The sequence below is a fragment of the Parasteatoda tepidariorum genome, chromosome 8 (genome assembly GCF_982258835.1).
Source record: "Parasteatoda tepidariorum strain Cologne lab strain chromosome 8, Ptep-v5.0, whole genome shotgun sequence".
Taxonomy (NCBI): domain Eukaryota; kingdom Metazoa; phylum Arthropoda; class Arachnida; order Araneae; family Theridiidae; genus Parasteatoda; species Parasteatoda tepidariorum.
This window is the reverse complement of record NC_141762.1, coordinates 34,267,380-34,290,523: the sequence shown is the minus strand read 5'-3', so window position 1 is coordinate 34,290,523 and position 23,144 is coordinate 34,267,380. Positions and strand designations below refer to the sequence as shown.

Below are 23,144 nucleotides of genomic sequence, written 5' to 3'. Positions count from 1 at the left end.
ATGAACTTCATGTCTGTTGCAGATTAGTTTACAACCGAACGAATAGAGTCTGGAGGCTAGTTTAAGAGGAAATGCGATTACTTAAATATTTGATTTACTTTTCGCATGAATATCTTATCTAGTTTACGTTCTGTACATTGTATTAGAGGTGGTTAATTTAATAATACTAGGGAAAATTACTTTAAGAGATATTTAATGTTGTCAGATGCCACTTAAGGTAGGTTTTCGCATGGACTAGCTTAGATTAGCGATTCCTCGAGATGTAGATTAATACTGAGAAAATTATTCTGTTTTTGCTCGCAGTTAAGTGCAGGAGTGACTTATTTTATTAGATGAATGTGTCTTAAGATTCTTAAATATCTAATAAATGCACTAAATTTGAATGAAACACGAATGAAAGTTGCCTGAACTTCATTCTTATGGACGAGTTTATTTCAATACGCAAGTGCTCTCTTGTTTTTTGAGAGAGGTTCAAAATCACGATGTTTCATCCCGGCATTAAGAGATGAGCATATAATTTGGCTGTTTTACGTTGGGAATTAATAAAATAGAAGACGAAATTAATATCAAAGCATTTAAATAAGAAGAGGCAAATGATTCTTAAAAATTTAATAAATGCACTATATTTATATGAAGCAGGAATGTAAGTTACTTTAACTCCATTCTTTTGAACGAGTTTATTTCAATACGTAAGAGCTCTCTTATTTTTTTAAGAAAGGTTTAAAATTACGACGTTGCATCCTAGGATTAAGAAATGATCATGTAGTTTGGTTGTTTTGCGTTGCAGATTAATACTATAGGAGCCCAATTTTTAATCAAAATATTTAAATGAGAAGAGGGAAATTTATTCTACTCATTAGATTTAACTTTTTTTAAAGTTTAAAGAGAAAATATGAATAGGGAGGGATATTTCTTGTCTTAAATCATGACATTTATATATATATATATATATTGATCAATAAGCTAATTGCTAACTGCTCCAAATATTGACATGAGCTACTTTCAGTGAAAATATGTTATTATACAGACAATACATCAAGTGAAACCGGCTTATCTCAGAGAGAAAAAAAATATTTAAATCTGTTCAAGTACTTTGAAAATTAAACAGTTATAAATGAGACAAACACAAGGAAAATATACTTAGGAAAATTCTTTAATATAATTTCCACTATAAAAATTTGTTTCAAAAACTGGAAAAAAAAGCGATTTTTTATTTTTTTAAATTTTATTACTATTTTACTCTATAGTAATTGAACGTATTCCGATTAAAGTAAAAAAATGTTTAAAAAAAACGTTGCAATATTAAAAAAATCGACTCAGCAAATATCGTTAATTATTTTCTTAATGAGCATAAAAAATAAGTTACGCATCTTTAAGTTTTATTTTTTTTCTAGTTTGATTTCAAATTAAGATATATTTTCTTTTTTTTGGGGGGGGTGACAAAAAAATTAAAACGGAGGAAAATAAAAATGGTCAAGAAACAAAATCCTTATCTAAAAAAATACTAGCCATTGGAAAAGAAAATAATCAGCATCTGATGAGAATGGGGGATAAAAAAATAACATATAACGAAAAAAAAACATTCTTAAGTCTTAACAAACCGTCTTGTGGGGGACGGTAAAATGAGTACCTTTGAGACGGTACCATTTGCTAAAAGACCAACTAAAAGACTGGGCATTGGAATCAGAGCTTGGTACACTGCAAGGAGAAGACTAATCATTAGCGTTGGACATGAAAAACGATGGGAAAATGTTCGTACATTGAAGCAACTGAAGTAAATTGTAAAAGAAAGGAAATAAAAAAAAATCCTTAGATGATGGCTTCTTTTTAGCTGTTCTAAGAGAGTGTGTAATTTAGTAAAGTTTCTAAATAAAAGCACCTGCGAACTCGAAGTTTTTCTTCTGCATTGGTTGAAATGAAAAATGTGTGTGATTTAGAATCGTTTTACTTCAAGACGACTCACTTAAATTTATTTTTTCTTAAAAAAAAGACTATTTCGATAATATTGATTTGCAATTTCTGATTTGAGCTTGCTACCAGATGCGTCGTATTGAATTTTTTTTTTAAAGAAAACGTCGTTTTTATCCGGATTTGATCTTGCCAATTTCGTCGTCAATCTCTATTTTATCTAACTAGACTACTAACTACTTTCATTAAAAAAATGTCTTTCAACTAAATTTAGTGAGAACAGCCTTATTGCTTTTTTAGTTTATCATTGTAAAATCTATAATTAGTACAAATGCATTAAAAACTTTAATCTTACTCTAACTCAAAGGTTTTTTTTCTTCAAAATTATGCTTTGTAACGAAATATTTGTAAAGTCATGGTTTTTAGAAGTCATTAAGTCATAGGTATAGTAAATAGCTATAGGCATAAACAAATTTTTTTTAGAACCAGCTTTGAACATCCGATCCAATTTTCAGTTGATCCAATGTAGTAGTAGTACCCTGAGTAGCCTTATAATTTTGTAATTAATATACGAAGTAACTAATATATGAAGACAAGACAACAACTGGATGAAGCATCTGGAGAAATTAGCCTTCATGGAGGACTTTTGAATGGAACAAACCTACATTTGCTTTATATGGAACGGGAAAACACGAAAACCGTCCACTGATAGCTCTACAGCAAAGGGACTCTAACCCATGATTTGTCGATCATTGCGGATATTTTTAATCAGCACGGTATAAACAAATTAAAGTCATAGTGTTTAGACTTCTCAGTCAAGGGAAAATTTTCAAACTGACAGTAAATAAATTAATAAATGTGTATAAAGTTAACGCGGATAAGAAATTTAACAGACTGAAACTTTTAATGTAGACATACTCGCATGCTCATATGGTCCGGATACCTTTCTGTCCTCCTATAATGGTGAAACTTTGGAAAACATTTTACTGCCTTATTAAATGATATATTTCAATAAGTCTTTCATCGGGGCACAAGATAAATAACTTAGTATTTTTACAATTAATTAATACAAACATTGATTAAGATATTAAAATGAATTAACTTTGAGAAATTATACCTGTATCAAACTAAATTGTTTAGTATCAGGAAGCTTATAATAAAGCTTTGATCGAATTTATAATTCCACTCAAACTTTCGTAAGCAACTTTCGTTTTGTAAGTTTTGTTCTGCTTAAATTGCTAGAAAATCAACTTTAAGCTTTTGCACTTAAATGGAAGACATTCAATTCATTTTAGTTTATTTATTCATATGAAGCGTAGAGTTATTGTTAGAGAACTTTATATTACTTCCTTTGATGAAACATTTGATTTAAAATAACATGTTTACAAGTGACGCTAGATAAATGTATGCGGGCATATTAAGAATATATGTACAAATAATATTAAGTTAAGAAAATTGTTTATCTACCACCTAAAGCCCAAGCGTGTCCAAACTCAAGCTTTGCATTTGAAGGATATGCTGATATATATTCCAAATATTGATGCAGAATTCCATAAATACGTTCAGGAAAATTCATGTTGCTTGTTTTCATAAAATAAATGAATTTCAATCATGTAAAGAATTATATATTGCATTAAGCTGTCAGATAAACTTTAGTATCGTTTGTTAAAACCGTTTCAATATCTTTTCGCAAAGCTTTAAATTCCAACTCAAATTTCGTTTTCCGTAATCTTAAGCTAACCTTAACATCCAATCTTTATAAATTTATCTCATATAGTTCAAAATTCGAATATTTCCTCAGAGACAACGTCCCTAACTCTGCAGATCTCATACTATGGAAGCTTTTCCCAGTATTCTTAGATGAAAACGAGGTAGTAGATAATTGCTGCAATGCCATTGAATGCATTTATCATGATTCAACCATACTTGGTAATATATAATCCTTCATCAATAACTCAGTCTGTGGATAGTCGCAGAATTCAAATTCTCTATCCCCCAAGGATGGTATGGAGATTTGTATTAAGACTGAGTGCGAAAACTGCGATGTGTTCAACCCTGATTAATTGGAATGCTCGAAAACTCTTCATCTGGGGTATAACTCAGACCAATTTCGTGTTGCCTATCTGCAATCTCAATGGTTCGCTCATCTAAATGCATTTTCAAAGCACTTTTGATGTATTGCAAGATTTAGTGCATTGACGCCTTTAAAGGCACTAATTCCTAGGTTAAACACCACATCGGATTATATGAGCTATGCAATGGATCGACAATCCGAACAGTTAATAAGTGTAAAATATATGCATGTGTGTAATAAAAGTATCACGCAGCAAAATTGAAGTTTATATTCGTTATGTAGCTTTTTAAATGTTCTTATTTTATGTATTTTAGTAGATAAAAGAACTGGCGTTAGTTTCCCTTTAATTTCAGTTAATATGATTGAAATCTCCAACGTCATAGCGTATTTATATTCGAATTAATCATCAATTATTGGGCAAAATATTAAATTAAGCGTTTCTAATTAGCAGATCATATAGAAATAAATTTCATATGTAATTTCAAATATACCCCCATTTAATCAATTAATTTTTCTATTAATTTCCAAGTATAGTCAACAGAAAGACACTTTTATAGATTATAATTTCTGCTAATATCGAAATAAGTTTTTCCCATAGCCAGGTGCAAACTTTCCTATTAACTGATTTTCACTATACTGCAAAACATTATAGTCATCTTAACAATCAAAATTGGTGGCAACTACTTCACACCAAACGGTGCATAGTGAAACACCAAGAATGTTCTTCACACTGATTTGTTTAAAGTAGCTGCTACCATTTTTAGTATTCTCTAACAGAATTATTTATAATTGCAGTAATATTACTTTCATATATGAGCCAGTAAAACTATTTTTACGAGGCAATCGAAATTGCGAATTATTAAAATAAGAAGCAATTATTCCTTAATTCTTAAAACAAAAATAGTTTGTAAATAAAGCTACCAAGCATACGCATAGTACTGAGAGAATATTAACACGTATTTGAACTAGATTTAACTGCTTCCCTGATTATCTGGAGTTAACTCGGGTACGTATATGTTGCAAATATTTATTATCCGGAGAAAACTCGGAGTAACAGAATTTGTCAGTACGCTTTGTTTTAACATGTTTTTATTCGGTTGGAAGCACGTATTTGAACTAGGTTTAACAGCTTTCCTGATTATCCGGACTTAACTCGGGTATGTATATGTTGCAAGTATTTATTATCCCGAGAAAACTAATAGAGCAGAATTTGTCAGTACGCTTTGTTTTAACATGTTTTTATTCGGTTGGAAGCACGTATTTGAACTAGGTTTAACAGCTTTCCTGATTATCCGGACTTAACTCGGGTATGTATATGTTGCAAGTATTTATTATCCCGAGAAAACTAATAGAGCAGAATTTGTCAGTACGCTTTGTTTTAACATGTTTTTATTCGGTTGGAAGCACGTATTTGAACTAGGTTTAACAGCTTTCCTGATTATCCGGACTTAACTCGGGTATGTATATGTTGCAAGCATTTATTATCCCGAGAAAACTAATAGAGCAGAATTTGTCAGTACGCTTTGTTTTAACATGTTTTTATTCGGTTGGAAGCACGTATTTGAACTAGGTTTAACAGCTTTCCTGATTATCCGGACTTAACTCGGGTATGTATATGTTGCAAGTATTTATTATCCCGAGAAAACTAATAGAGCAGAATTTGTCAGTACGCTTTGTTTTAACATGTTTTTATTCGGTTGGAAGCACGTATTTGAACTAGGTTTAACAGCTTTACTGATTATCTGGAGTTAACTCGGGTATATGCTGCAAATATTTATTATCCCGAGAAAACTCGGAGTAGCAGAATTTGTCAGTACGCTTTGTTTTAACGTGTTTTTACTCGGTTGGAAGCACGTATTTGAACTAGGTTTAACAGCTTTCCTGATTATCCGGAGTTAACTCGGGAATGTATACGTTGCAAATATTTATTATCCCGAGAAAACTCGGAGTAGCAGAATTTGTCAGTACGCTTTGTTTTAACATGTTTTTATTCGGTTGGAAGCAGGTATTTGAACTAGGTTTAACAGCTTTACTGATTATCTGGAGTTAACTCGGGTATATGCTGCAAATATTTATTATCCCGAGAAAACTCGGAGTAGCAGAATTTGTCAGTACGCTTTGTTTTAACGTGTTTTTACTCGGTTGGAAGCACGTATTTGAACTAGGTTTAACAGCTTTCCTGATTATCCGGAGTTAACTCGGGAATTTATACGTTGCAAATATTTATTATCCCGAGAAAACTCGGAGTAGCAGAATTTGTCAGTACGCTATGTTTTAACATGTTTTTACTCGGTTGGAAGCAACAAAAAAAATAGTAATCTATTGGGATTGCTTAAATAAAGGGTTCCTGCACCATAATTTTTGGGACTATTGAACCTTGAATTCCAAGAAATAATACACCACATGATTACAGTGTTAGCATAATAATATTTTTAAAACTAATTTTTCAGATCAGTTGGCTGTAATATATTACTCATTTTTTAAAATATGATCATGACATATAACACAAAATCGTTTACCATCATATTCACAAGTAAAAATATAGTACTAAAACGTGATAAAACTGAAACACTTCTATTGCAAATAAAATAATTGCTTTCAGTTTTTGTTTTATCTGAGTTGTCCAGTTCTAAGACATGGTGCTAGAGTCCAAATGTTTAATTATACAGCTGTCTAGTTATAATGAATCTATATCCATAATCAGATAGTATAGTAATAAAAAATGCATACGTACCATAAAAGCGAAAAGATCGAGATACAGTTCCAAGATAATAGAAATATAAAAAGATACACTCGTTTTTCTTACAGTATGGAATTAATATGTTAGCCAAAAGTATTGTGTAAATATTTATCTACGTCTGTAATGTTTAAGCACCCAAATGTGAATACATAAATATAATTTGATTCATATCCATAATACCGCATGGGAAAAATTATAATAACACTTATGCTCTTCCCGCCATGGAATCACCCTGAATCTTGACAACAAATATTTGAAATCTCTCTGAAACAAATATTTGAAATCTCTCTGAACCATAAACAGATAATGCGTTTACTGAAATATTATATTTTTCAATTCGCCAAATTACACATATAGGTAAGACTTTCAGCGATATGTTCTTTCAAGCTTTAAGAATTTCCGTCTCAGAGATTTTTGGTCTACATCGCGAAAAAATATTGGTATGAAAAAATATATTGAGATGGTAGATAGCATGGCATCAATGCTTTATATATCTATAGATATCTATCACCAAATACAGCATGATGGTATTTCTTATTTTATTGGATCTGTGCCTTCGTAAATCTTGGAGCTTATAGTGCTTACCTATGGCTTAATTACAAAGAGCAGCAATTCTCGTTGTTTAAGACATATGGATGAGTTCAAGCTAGAAAAGATTCTGTATTATATGTTTGGTGAGAACACACACTTTATGGGGAATTGGAAATTATGTTCTTCTTTATTTAAATATCCATTTTTAGACTTTTTTTTCTCTATAGGAGCAATAATATGCAATTTCAGTTTAATTACAAAATCGTAATTATTTATTTATTTATATTTGGCGGTTAGGTTCTACAACCTAACCGCCAAACAATTTGTGCGAAAATGTTTATTTGAGGATATTATGCCCTTTTAATTTAAAAATTAAGAAAAAAAGGAGATTTTTGCCTAAAAATTTTGTATGGCTAAAGCAGAACTTTCTAGATTATAAAAGATTTTATAATCCTTTTCTTTTAATGATTGATAAAAAAAACTGATTGCATATATATATATATATATATATATATATATATATATATATATATATATATATATATATATATATATATATATATATATATATATATATATATATATATATATATATATATATATATATATATATATATATATATATATATTAGGAAACACGAAAATAATTATTTTCTATTTGCACCATACACCAATAAGTATCCCCCCTATAAATATACCTATGAATATCCTTATAACTGTATATATTATAACCGTATGATTATAACTGTTAATTAAAATGATGGAAAAAGCACGATAAAATATGTAATTAATGGAAAAGTAGTGTTTTGTTGTTAACTAATATATCCTCTCTGATTCAAAACGAGCATTTCGGTGCATCTATCAAAATCCAGGTAAGTAAGGAATAAATTTAGAGGTTGTAGATGAACGCAATTCCACTTATTCTTTCTTACTTATTTTTTTTAAAGTAGGGGTCTGAGTGATAAACCTATCGATTTTAATAAAAAAATATCCTTACTCACGTTTTCAATCTAATTCTTCAAAAAGATTAAAAGCGATCGAGAAATAAAAAGTTATTTTTAACATTCGAAATGATAAAAAATGATATAACTGAGATATAAAAAAATTGTGGACATAAATTCCGATGGAAAAAGCTTAATTGGCTCTGAACGGGAATTTCCAAATCTCCCGGATTTTCTCTGGAAATGAAGTAATTGGGAAAGATTAAAGAGCTTTTATAATATATTTTCTGAATAGCTTTCGATATTAAAGTCGAATATCTCTGAAAACTGACATAGCTTCTGAATTGGGGGAGGGGGGGGAGGGTTTGAGAGAATAAAAAATCAATTCATTCTTACTGCATTAGCATAGGAACATTTCGACAAAATGACAATTCTTAAAATGCAAGAATAGGAATATTTTTTTCCTTATTTCTTGCTTTAGAATTTTTTTCTTCCAAAAATAAATAAAAAACACAGAAAAGCAGCACTTTTTGAGTTAAGTGAAATAAATGAAGTACCCCGAGTCAAGAAAAAGACCCTACGTTTGTATATCTGATTTGAATGCGAATGATAAATTTGATTCAGTGATTGCTAACGGCCCAGATATATTTTGTTCTTATTATAATGTGACTCATTTTCATTTACTGCTGGAGTTTTCTGTAATTCAACTAATGATTTTAGTAGAAAATTTATAAGGTTACATGAGGATGCTATTTTTCTTTATGGGGATACATTCTTAATTGTATTGATTTTAAAAATGAAATGCTTGTTTTATGAAGCAGAAACATTTATGTCCATTATTTAAATTTGGGAAATTAAGTCATGGGACAATTTTTAAAGTGCTCATTTTCTTATTTCTAGATTAAATCTAAATGAACGTTTTGTAAAAACATTTTCATTTTTTCATCAATATCACAATTTTAATGCTTTCTTTTTTTTATTTCATAATTTTTTATGTACCTTCAAATTTAAAATATTCATGCAGAATTATTTTAAATATATTTTTTCTTTCACATTCGAATTTGAAAAGTTTGTAAAGTATAAAATTAAAATTAAATAAGATAATTTCTAATTTAAAAATAAAACTATGAATAACTGCAAATAAATTGGCAATAATGTTTTGGCTCTAAAAACAAAATTTTTTTTTCTATCGGAAATTAAACAGGAGAATTAATAAATATGTCGTAATTAGTCGAGCTATAAAATTTAAAATTTCTTAAATTGAATGAATGATATTTCAATTTTATGCATTTCAGTGTTATAACTAAAACAACCCGATGTAATTTAATAAATATTCTATTTTTTGATCTGATTTATAGCAAATGATATGCTAGAAAGCGCTGAAGATATCATAAATAATATATTAATGAATAAGCCTAAACTTTCGTACAAATAAATGCTAAAACAGATAAAAATAGCTTACATAGATTATTTAACACATGCTAAAAAAGTTCTGGTGAAATTACCATGCTTTACGGTAATAAAATTATTGGTAAAAAAACATAATTCTGATTATTAAAACCAAAATATACGGTATTTAAGCCATTGATTTCGTCAATATTTCCATTCATAAGGCAATGGTTTTCAGAAATACTGGTTTTCCAAATTATAGTTCTTATTACCACACATTTAGAGACAAATACAAAACTGAAATAGAAACTTTGTTCTTAGGTATTATAACAAAGTTAACAAATTTTACCACGTTCGCCACATTTTACCACATATTATAAACCATATTTTTTGTTAATTATACAAATTCCTTACCAAGCTCTAAGGCTAAAATTACCTTTTTGGGGCTCCCATAACTTTTTGGGGTTCCCATAGAGAAGGTGATTTTTAAATTAGAGATTTAATTTATTAAAGACGAAAACACGGTAACATTTATCATATTCTGGTCGGTTTGACCACACATATTTTCTAAGTGCACATACATAATTTCATAATAAATAATTATGATGATCGAATTTTTAAAAATTTATCTTGTTTCTACTGTTTTTTGAACCAAACATTTAAAGGAAAGTTGCAAATCTCACATTTATTCAGGCCCGCATTTGAAATAAAATTATTAATTTGTACATTATTATAATAAAGTTAACATAATACGTATCCGAAATTTCAATATCCACTAACTTTTTAATGTTAGTTTTTCTAATGTGTTTAATTAAAACCATATAATAAACGTATACTATAAATAAACTGTAGTTATTAAAATTATTTCGATTTTCTTGCTACAGTTGTTTCCAATTAATATCATTTTCTTTAGAGATTGACTAGACCCCTGAAACATTAGCGTCTAAATTAATTAACTCTCTACAAAGCTACATGATTTGATTATTTTAATCAGATTTCTCTAAACACATCTTACAATCTTAAAATAATACTGCCAATACTTTTATTACAGTATCAGATATCTTAATTAATTAATATCGTTAAAACAACGTCACCAGGCGTTGCTTTCCAAACCATTTTTTATTCCTTGCGCTTATGTCTTACAGTGGCATTTAAGATAGATTATTTAGAAATATTTTCTCTATGACACAAACATTCTGCTTGGAGGTTTTATTTTTACTTTCCTTTAGTTTTCGGCATGGAGGGTGGGTTAACGAACGTGAAATTGGTTGGAATGTGTAACGCACCAACAATAAGATTTTCGCACAGTCTCTCTTTTCTGTTCGTAAAGTCTTCGCCTTAATTAAACTGTCGGCTTCGTGGGTAAATGTAAGAGGAGAGAAAAATTGTGATACTTTTCTTCACAGTTAGATGCAAAAGGGGAAGGTATTTTCTCTTCAGAATTTGAGGACTGCTATGAAATATACCCAAGGAACTTTTGCCAAATTATTTTATGTCTAATTTGTCGAAACCTTTTTCCACTTACAGTGTTTGGTAAGATTTGAAATTAACTTAAAGTATTGAATTCGACTTGTTTGAATTTTTTAAGGTTTTCTGAATATAACTCTCCGGGCTTTTGAACTAAAAATATTAAAAAAGAACGTGATAAATTATTTAATTTTTTGCTTACTTTGAGATTAGGAAAATTTACGTATACACATCTTTGATACACACTTATTTGATAAAAAGTCAGTGACTTTGCTTCATTTGAATTATTTAAATTATGATACGGGGAATTGATATAATATTATATAAATGCAAAGATGCATGTGTTTTTAATATTTTTATGCAATGGGACTAAACAATATTTTTACACTTATATAGAAAATAGTGACATATAAAATTTCTTTAAAATACTTGAATTATTAGTACAGTCAATTCGCTATAACTCGAAGTACGATAACTCGAATATTACTATAACTCGATTTTTTTAAGAGGTCCCGATCCTTTTAAATTCAATTTCATGTTAATTATTCTCGATTACTCGAATTTTACTCCCTTTAACTCGATTTTTTTTTGGATCTTTTAAAGCAAGAAAAAAAACCTAGGAGCTGATATCTTGCCCCTTCCTTTGCAACACACACACAATGTCTTTCGAACTCTTCATGGAGGAGCTAAAGCTATCCCTCTTGAAGTATGTGAGCAGTGGTTAAATGAAACGTTACCAAATTTACTTCAAGGATACAGTTAAAATGATGTTTTCAATATTGATGAAATGGGTTTATTTTTTAAATGTCTTCCAAATAAGACTATGATGTTAAAGGGAAAAAAACTGCTCAGGGGGTAGAATGAGCAAGGAACGTTTGACTGTCCTAGTCGAAGGAAATGCGTCTGGGACAGAGAAATTTCCCTTACTTGTTATCGGAAAATACCGAAATCCCCGATGTTTCAAGAATGTAAAAACGTATCCTTTGGATTACAAGTCTAACAAAAAGTATTGGATGACATCAGTTTTATTTGAAGACTATGTAAGAAAATTGGATCTGAAATTCTACACTAAAAAAAGAAAAGTGATGCTCTTTATGGAGAAATGCACAGCGCATAGTGATCTATCTAATTTGAAAGCAGAAATCTTGCAGTTTCTCCAGCCAAACACAACAGCAAAGTTGCAGCCGATGGACCAGGATATCATAAAGTGCTTCAAACAGTCTTATCGTAAATGGCTTGTCAAAAAAATGATCTTAAATACAGTAAGCATTTAGAAGATTTGTAATTAATAAGCATTAATTAATTAATCCGACAATATTTTGAAAGACCAAAACCGAAACTAACGGTAAGTCGAACTTCCGATATGTCGAAGTTTTTCGTCAGTCCTATCAGATTCGATTTATCGCGAATTCACTGTATTATCAAAAATTAATTAACTTTTATTATTGTTCCTAGCTGTTCAATTTATTTCAACAATTCAACAATTTATCTCTGTTTTAGGTTTTGACAGAATGATACCAGGTTATCCTCGTTACATGATGGAGGGTAGTGGTGAAGATGGTGTTCATGATCTTCGAATTGAAAATGCTCAACTTGAAGATGATGGTGAATTCCAATGCCAGGTATGTAGTACTTCTGGTGGATCATTTTCTCCATGAGACATCCTTGCATCTTAAAAAGACGCTAAAAAGATATTAATAAATATCTAGCTTTGAGCAAAATAAAGGTACTAAAAATGAAACACAATCCTAATACTGCACTGCGAAAAAGAATTATGATAAAAACTACTTATCGGTTTTCTGGATCTATGGGAATACCAAGAAGGTCAGTAATTGTTACTGAAGGGCTTTGGTTTTGATTTTGGTTTAAAAATAAAGTATGGCGAAAAAATATAACAAGTGAACAATGTGATAAATGAAAACTGTGATAAAACTTGTTAATTCTGTCATGACACCTCAGAACAATGTGTAAAAACCATTTATTTGGCTGAATTTTTTTAGTTTTGTATTTTTTACTAAATGTGTGATAAATTTATAATATTAAAATGCAAAAATTCCTTTAAATTGTTAACCGTATGAGTTGAAAAATTACAAAATGATTGACTTAAATGATATATGTTTTGTTTTAATTGACCAGAATTATGTTTTTCTAACTTAAATGTCATTACCATAATTGTTTCTCTCCTTCCAGTAATGTGTTATAGAGTTTAATGTTGAGAACCATGCACATTATTTTTTTACATTTTGTTTGTTGGTTTTAATTAATGCCCAAATTAAACAAAACAATACAAGATGAAAATTTGTATTTAAATTTATTGTGTACAGGTTTTACTCACAGTAAAACTTCCTTTAAATATTTCAATCGAAAGTTGTTTCAACATTTCTGTGACATTTCTACGCATAATGATATATCACGCATATTAAACGGTATTCAAGCTTTTACATTTCTGTAATACTTTTGTATTAAGTAGAACTTTCCATGCTAGAAGTTGAGCTCCTGTACATATTTTTAACGTATAATTTGGATTTCTATATTTCACTACATGTAATTGATTAATAATTCAAAAGAATATTATTAGTTTCTTAGCGTAAATTCAACAAAGAGGCTAGAAAGCTTTGACAATTAATTTAAAGGAATTTTTTATGCTTCTACAAATGAAAGTAAATATTTCTGTAAAAAATACATTAAATTAGGCTGTAACGCAACTCAATGGATACATCAGTAGTGTGAATTGCACTAATTTGTCTGCTTTATCTTTTGCTAAAAGAATTTTTTTCTTGCTTTTTATTATTTCTATGTCATGATCAAAGTTTTTTTCATTTAATTCAGTTGTTAATATTAATACTTGTAACTCATCATATTTTAATAATGAAACTAAACTCTTACTTTCTTCTCTTTTAAAAACTCTCTCTTTTGCAATACATATTTTAAAACTATAAAACTGCAAAGAGTACTCTGAGATTTTTTTATTATCTTAAGAGTAATAAATTCTTTGTAAATCAAAACTCATTTGGGAAAACATTTCACGATACGAAAAATTTTAATTTAGCAGATAATATATTTTTTATTAATATTTTAGGTGTTCATTTCCATTTTTTTTCAAAATATTTTCTTTCAACTAATTTCTATTTACCTACATTTTTAATAAGCAAATATCAATTTTGAATTCCCAGTCCCTAAATAATGAAAGTACGGTAAATTGTAACCTCATTAAAACTTAATTTTCCTTGAAAATGATTAATATTATAAGAGCTGTAAACATATGCATGATTGATTTTCCATCTAAAAATTTAAATTCTCTCTATGATTTTATCTTTACGTATAAAAATATTTGATTTTCCAAATATTAATTGTTGTCGTATTTGTCTTAAACTAGTTTCAGGTATCACTCTCTAATATTTTTTTTTATATTAACATGATATATTTAATTAGTATTCGTCTAAAATTAATCTTTAGTATCGTAAATTTTTTTGTTTCAAAAATATGATCTACAATGTTATTATTGTTTATTTATATGAGATTCTGCGTAAAATAATATAAAACATGACAGCCAAAATTTATTTCTATATGCTTAAGGGTATTAAAACATATCACAATCCTTAAAACAATACACATTATTAGAGTGATTATAAAGACTACTTATAGTTTACTATTTATAGAAGAACTACTACAGACTTATTTTTCTATTTTTTTTAATTTACAACCTATTAGTTAACCTATATAAATTATGGAAAATATACATCTATCTACCATACCTATTTATTCCTGTTTGTTTGCAAATCACAAATTTTTTCTGAAGCAGATAAATTTTACGTTTAAAAAAAATTATTTAAGAAACTTAACAATCGATCTCAATGATTTAATAAAACATTCATTAAAATATTCACAAAAATATAAATTAAAATATTCTCAAAAACGTAAAAAAAAAATATTTAATAACCAAATCCCCCAGCTATCATTTCAAACGCTGAAAATGCCATAAATGTTTATTTTTTTATTTTCAACGTAAAACTCAAAAATGATTAGGATACATACTCTCTTAAAATGAACGAGTGAAAATAACTCAACTTGAGTGTAATTTAACTCTTTCACCTAGAAAAAACCGGCCTTCTCATCTTGAGTTAAAATCACTCAAGTGAAAGAGTTATATGGAAATAGCTCAATTTGAGTGAAAAAAATTTCACTCAAACTTGAGTGATTTTAACTCGTGTTTGAGCGATTTTCAGTATTTCAGTTTGTAAATTGCAGTCAAAATTTTTACTGTTAATATTCGAAATTTTTGTATTTAGTGGTGCCATCTATCGTAAGCGATAAAAAATACTATAGTTTTCGTTTCAAAAAAATTCCTTTTGATAGAGAATGCCTTAGATAGGAATTTTTTTTATCTTAACGTTTGTTGAACTTATATATCGAATTAGATAATATAGTACTAGTGAAAGTTTTCGCTGTGAGCATATCGACACTGGCTGGGATTCGAACTGGGATTCGTCTGTTGTGAGATTGACCGATTAACCATCTCGGCTACAGTCCTGTGTCAAGACGGCTACAAAGAACTAATTAGTTTCATGAGCTGGGTCTCGTTGGCGAGGATAAAGTTTTTATTTGCAAATAAAGTGAAAACACAGTTAAAAAAAATTTTAAGAGTTAACAGTTTGAATAACAGCATTTTGTGGTTATCCAATTATTTTGATTGTATACCGTAAAACAACAATTACATGAATTATTACTTAAGAGGTTTTTTTTATGAAAAATTCCTAACCGCTGTAGATTTGAGTTTTTTTTCCCTTTCCCCTAAGTTACGTCATTTTTCTTTGAAGTTTAATTTTTAAAAGTAAGGAGCTCTAAACGAATTTTTAAAGTAAGCAGTTTTATAAATATTATACTCATTTAGGTTCAATTGAAAATACTATGAGTCATTTTTTTTCGAACAAATTTATTCGTTTAATTTATAAAGCTTTATTTTCAAGCAATAAAAAAGGTATATTGTTTTAAATTGCCTAAATTTTCTTAAGACAAATTTCTGAAACTAAGTGAAATTAATAAATTTTTGAAGAAGACGTTAAAAGCTAAAAAATCTGGATTAAATACCCTTTGTCAAGCTCAATTTTGCAAGCTCTTTTGATATAAATTTGTTTAAAATCCAAACTATATATTTGTTTTGATTAGAAGAAAATAATTATAATTTTTGTCCTGCAATAATCCTAGCTTAGTATGAATTCGAATAAAAAAATTAAATAATTTACATTAACTATTTGACTTTACTTTAATATTGTTACCATAAACTTTACTCAAACATGGTTTTCTTAAGTCAAAAAGAAATAAATAATAAAAATTAATGAAAACGACATTTTTAATAAAATTACTAAAATACAGAAATATTTAAATACCTAATTTTAGGCATATTTTAAACTAATTAAACTGTATCGCTTCTGAATTATAAATAATTACAATTAAATCAAGTATGTATTTTATGAATTTTAACTATTATGAATATAGATAGTGTACGTTATTTCCGTTATCAATATATATGTTTAGAATTTTTACCTAATTGTAAGAAATTAATATATAATCAAAAAGAAAAAACGTTATAAAAATTTAATATACCAGCCAGGAAAGCAAGATAGAAGACATCAAACTCTTTCAATTTTACAACAATGCAAAGTAACTGCAGTTTTTCTGTAGATTCATCAGAAAGTATACTTCTGAAACAATGACTGCATAATTACTTCAAATTTACTGCAGAATGACCACGGATTTAAAATTTCAGTTTTTTCTAAATTTATGATTTTAAAGTGACCTTACTTAAACTACAGTAATTTTGTAGACAATAGCTAAAATTTTTTCAAAATAAATTACTGAGAAATTACTTCGCATTAGCTGCAAAATAACTGCAGTGTTTTTACAGTTAAGATTGCACTACAGAAAATTTGCAGTTAACTCTAGAAAAACTACGAAACTACTGTAGAATAACTACAGTTTATTTTCAGCTGGGATATAGGTATATAAATTCAAATTGAACTATATCTCATAATAAATATTACTTTTAATTTTGCTCCTATTTTTTTACTATTAATCTATAACTATTGTAAAATTCTAATTTATTTGCATTTTCAAATACTTTAATTAGCATTGTACTTTTAATTAAATATTAATTCTGCATTTACAATTTTGCCTCGAAAATTGAATTTGAATAAAAGTGGTAAGAACTTTTATACTTGCAACAAAGGAAAAATAGTTTGTATAATGTGATAAATACTTTATGAAATAAGAAGATAGTATTAATTCTGAATTCCAATTAAATAAAAGCTAAAAACAGGATAAAAACAGAAAAATTCAAAATGCTGCTTAATTTTTTTCAATATAATATTTTCCACTTTTTCTTTGAATGATATATTTATAATAAAATACATTGAACATCTGAAGATTCTGATTTGCATGAATGGATGTTGCAGATGTGAACTTTCATAAATTAAAGACAGTCAACTTTATTAATAGAAAGCAATTTAAATAACAGAAATTATAGACTGTATGAACAATAATTTCGTAAATATCTTTTATAAAAGAAGTATAGAATGATATGAAATTAATTGTCCAGAAATGTTTTCTACCAAAATTATACATCAAAAAAACTAAAACATGGATATAAATTTATTATATTAAAATAAAATGTTAAAACTTTAATATGAAATCTGAAAAAATTCTAAGATTCTTATCAGATATAATATATTCCCACATGCTTTGACAAAGATTCTAGCAGGGAATCAAATTTTTTTAATATTTCATAATCATCCACATTTAACACTTTCAATTTTAATAAATTGTTTTGACAAATAATTTAAAAGAATAGTATATTTTATTAAAAAACGCTGAAAAACAGCTAATTTAAATGGAATGTGTATATAACATATTCAAAATAAAAGTATTTTCAAAATAAAAACAACAAAGTATATTTACTTACTGAAAAGTAAAACAGCGTCTTCATCAGAAATACCGCTGTGAACTAAAAGTTGTTTTAATTCTTCTTAATTCAAAATATTAAATGACATATTCTCCAGAAAAAAAATTAAACGTAAAATAAAAACGAAGACATAATCTATTTAGATTAGGTGTAGAACATAACAATTTTATTTAGATTTATTATCGTTTGCTTTAAAATAAAACGATAGAAATTCCAGCTTATATCTCGCACACAATTAAATAATAAATAAATCACTCAAGTTTGAGCTAAAAGCACTCAAATATTGCTTAATAAATACCACTCAAGTTTGAGTTAATGCAAAGCAAGAATTTCGCTCAAATAAGAATGTATTTCACTCAAGTTGAGTTAAAAAAATTTAACTCTTTTTTGAGTAGGGGAAATAACTCTTTCATTTTAAGAGAGTATACATTTATCTGTTTTAGTTCAAAATTCACAGAAAAATAACTAAATTTAATTTTTAATAAGGTATTTATTTATTACAGCGTCCACTATTTTTCCGAAATGCAAATAATTTGTCAAATACCTTATTAAAATTCTAATTAAAAAATCTAAATTATGTATAACTAATGCAAATATGTATTTATCAGGAAGAAATTTTTCATGATTTGACTAATTATTAATAAAGCTATCTTCGTTTCAAGTGTATCGAAATCCAAATAATTGTTCAAATACTTATTTGAAATAAAGCATTCAAAGTTTTTTATTATTATTATTTATTTTTTTTCATTCAAGCCATATTTTAACATGAAATTCAGAAGTATTTAAATCAAATATCCATCTATTAATGTTAGTTTGCAATTCTTTGAACAATAATTAAACTAATTTTTAAGAAGTTAGTTAATTCTAGAATCTGCTATTTTACCGAAATGCAAATAGTTCAACAAATACTTAATTAAAATCATAATAAACAAAAACCTAAAATATACATAATTTAATAGAAAATTCGATTTATCAAACAAAATTTTGTTCGCTATAATTTGGCAAAATATTAATAAAGCTATCATCGCTTCAAGCGTATCGAAAACCAAATAGTTGTTCAAATACTTAATTAAAATAAAAATAAACACCGAACATGTTCTAGCCTACTGCCTCAATTGCATTCTGTTGTTATTTTAAGCGAACAAATTTAATTACAAGGGATCTGTTCTGTTTTCATTTACTTTTCTGCTAATGAAGCTTTTTTTTTCTTTTCACAGCTCAATTATCTTAATCCTTACCCACTCTAAGGTTGAAAACGTTTTAAACAAATAAAAAAATTCAGTCTTTTATATCTTAAAGCAGAATCAGACCATCAAGAAAATAAATTTGATTTTCGTTAAGAGCTTTGGAGAAATGTGTATATAAAAAATGAATACTTACTGGAAGCATAACTCGTTTATGGGAAATGTAATGATGAAAAAAAATGTACTTGCTCAACAAAAGCAATTTTCTTAGTTAGCTCATCGTGTTAATATCACTAATTTATCCGGTTTTTAACGCCGGGGTTTTAATTATGCTGACTTTTGGAGGAAACGGATTCGTAATCTAATGATAAAAGTTTTTTTTTAAGGAAATTTGCGAAACGCCTAATTGACTTAGTTAGTTTTTAACAGTTGTGGTTCCTAATTTCAAAAATCAGCAGCTAAATAAGTGCTTTTGTCAAATTGCGTATGCGAATATTTCAGGAAATCAGAAATACTGTTTTTGTTGAAGAAATTGGTTACCTGATTTTTTAAAGTAACATAATATTTTTATGCGTTTGAAAGCAATTGTTTTTATACAATTATAAACGACGTGCGTGATTTGTTTGGTTTTGATAAAAGTGGCAAATAGAGTTATTAAGCTAATCATTTCTTTTGCTAAATTAGTGTAATTACTTTAGGAAATTCATAAGCATGATTGCTTTTCTTAAATTGATTAAATTAATTGTTTATCGAAATTTTTGAACAATTTAATATATTTCTTGTAATTATTTACTGATTTATATATCTGTGTTTTAAATTAAATATCATAATTTGCATAGTTTAACAGTTGTGACTTTATGAAACCAATACTTTTACTTTACTAAAATGCCTTTATTAATATAAACATTATTGAAACCAAAAACAACAAAAAATTCTTTTGTTTTTATCAGAATTTAAAGTTTGCTTGATTTTTTTAGCTGATCTATAATCCTTTGTGTGCTTACCCACTAACGGTTCTGCACATAAAAAATCATATTTTAACCTGTACTCTTCCCCACATTGCATAACTGGTTTTCCATGTTATATTAGATGGGAAAATAGTGTATTGGGAAACATTCTCCCAATTTTGCACTTTACGGTAGAACAGTTTAAATAGGGCCGAAACCGTTCACCCTCGGTCCTTACACAAGCTAATCAAAGTTGTCGCCTTCCCGCAGACTGACAACAGCCATTAGTCCACTGCGAGACACGTCTCTTTTTTGTTTTTATTTTTTTTTTTTGATATCATAAAGAAAGATTTTTTTGTTTTACTAATAATCTATTGAAAGTTTTAAAGGAATTTAGTATGTAGTTTTTAAATACTTCACTAGTAGGGGAGAGTGGGGTCAATTGTAACATCTCTTACTTAACTATTTTTAACGAACAAAAAATCCAATATATTATTAGTATTAATTGACAGACAAATAAAGTAAACTATCCTCTACTAGAAAAAAGAATAAATACCTTATTTTTAATGTTATTATATTAGTTATTAACAATTTATGACGGTCGTGCACTTGTTACAATTGTCCCCATTTACGGGGTCAATTGTAACAGTTCATAAATTCAACTAAAACATTGTTAATTATACATATTTTGATAGTTGTGATATATTTTTTTATTGATCAAAATAGTAGTGATATTTTAGGAGTAAAAATAATAATGAGCAGAGAACTAAAGGGCTAAACTTTTAACTTTAAGGGGGTAAAAATTTTAATTTAAGCAGTGAAAGGCGACAAATTAAATAATGCTTATTTAACAATATATAAATGATATAGGAAACTATTGGTGGTTCTTAAAGAGTTGAGTAAGGGTTAGTAAACATAAGATTATTTATTTTCAGCTGTTACAATCGTCCCTTTACTTATTGTTACAATCGTCCCCAAGACGCCATTTCAGCTTCATTTGTTAAAAACAATGCTGGTTAATTAACAAAACTAATTTTTTTTATTGAAATGTTAATTTAGGTGTCCACTTACATATTCAGTTAATAATTTTTATTTGTTTAAGCAAAATTACTTTGTTACAATATAATATTCTAATACCAAAAAAAGTACTTATGTAGCGTGAAAATATCTTTTGTGATGTAACTCTTTCAAAAGTACATAAAAATGGTTGCCAGCAGGGGTGTACATGTAGATTTATTAAATACACCTTGTGCGCCATCTAGGAACCAAATCTAGAACCCGACACTCGAAATTTTTGCTCTGTTACAATCGTACCCTGTTACAATTGACCCCACTCTCCCCTACTTTTTCATTTTTTACCATATATAAAAAATAAAGATTAAAGATTTATCTTTTTTGAAAATAGAACAGTTATTTTTATTTGCATATGAATCCACTGTAACAATTCTGCTATCTTTTTTAGGTAGGACCGCACGGTGAAAACAAAGCCATTAGGGTTGATGTCAAACTTACGGTTTTAAGTAAGTGGTTTTATACATTCCAGTATGTTAAATCCGATAAATTCAATATGACAATGAGGAGAAAAATATTTTTAAATTGTGTATGCTTAATGTTTACTCTTAAAAGATAAAACCAAATTAAAATTAAGTAGAGAATTTTATTCGAATCCTAACTTATAAAATTGACTTATTATTTGTTGATTTGTATAGAAGTTAATTGATTCTTTAACTTCCAGCACCACCTTCATCTATTGCCATCTCCCAACATCCTAATGGAAGTATAGTAGAAATACTCGAAGGCGTGACACTTACACTAAAATGCATGGTAGCTGGTGGAAAACCAGCAGCTGGGATAAAATGGTTTAGGAAAAATGTAGAACTCAGACCAGGTTAGTATCGAACATTAGTTATATAGTTATACTTAAAGTTTTCTTTAATTTGATGGAAACTATTGTGCAACCACGTTCCTATGTGTGCAATAAAATTAAAAAAATTTTTTTTAAAATAAAATGCTGCATAGTATATAATACGTGAGTAATTTTTGAAGTAATTATTTTAAGTCTAGTCATCTCCTTTTTTGCAAAAGAAAAACTATTAATGGTAATCTTAGATATGTTATGAATACCTTCTTTTCCTGTTTATAACCAACAGAGTATAATTTGAACTTAAATACATTAAACATCGATTAGCGTTAGTCAATATTTAAGTATAACAATTTATGAAAAAGGAGGAACAATAGAACTATAAAATAAAACTTTAAGATTTCACGTTGAAAATAATACCTAGAAAACTAGCATATACATGCTTCATGGGAAAGTATTTATTGCAGGGAAGGGTGCAAAAATGCATTTTTCGTCAATACCCTGGGTTTAATATACAAAACAATACCAATAATATATTATTTTATTCGCAAGTGGAGTATTTACGAAGTCTCTATACAGTGTATATAAGTTTGTATATGATAGAGGTTTTATCTCTCTAATTTTCGCATCTTAATATTCCTACTTAATTTTCTTCGTTATACTTGATTTAAACATATCTTTTGTAATGATTATGCAACATTTTTGTATGAATTTGAAATAAAAACTTTGCAAAAATGCATTTTAAACTCTGCTTTTCCGAAGGAGAAGCTGCTGCAATCATGTCTTATAATTTCTTTAAATCATTTCATGCTGAACCATAGTTTCGTAACTTTGATGCAAAACATAATCTGTTATCGTATGCAATTTTTAGTTTGAACTGCACCAATCATGGTATTAATTATGATTGTTCTTTTTTTTAATCGAAAACTTACCGGTACGGCTCAGATTTAATGCATATAATTTGAAGAATATAGTTAAATTTAGGTCTGCATTAGCAATTTCTAGTTGTACGTTAAAGTAAAAAATTATTTCCAGTCAATCCACTTGTACAAAAAGGTACAGTGTCTACAGAATATTTTCATTATTTTTGACCTTTTGAAAATACTTTTTTAACCCAAATTCATTAGATGGTAGCAGTGATGAT

The 23,144-nt window shown here is 27.9% G+C and overlaps 1 protein-coding gene across 8 annotated transcripts in view; it reads left to right on the top strand.

Moving 5' to 3' along the window:
• The window catches only part of LOC107443592 (nephrin), a 240,125-nt gene that overhangs the window by 158,149 nt on the left and 58,832 nt on the right, over positions 1-23,144 (top strand). For all 8 annotated transcript variants that reach the window (XM_071181531.2, XM_071181530.2, XM_043046461.3 and 5 more), the window contains exons 3-5: positions 12,551-12,672; positions 21,602-21,659; positions 21,875-22,027. In XM_071181531.2, the coding sequence (XP_071037632.1) occupies positions 12,551-12,672; positions 21,602-21,659; positions 21,875-22,027 (333 nt within the window). The remainder of the gene's footprint in view (positions 1-12,550; positions 12,673-21,601; positions 21,660-21,874; positions 22,028-23,144) is intronic.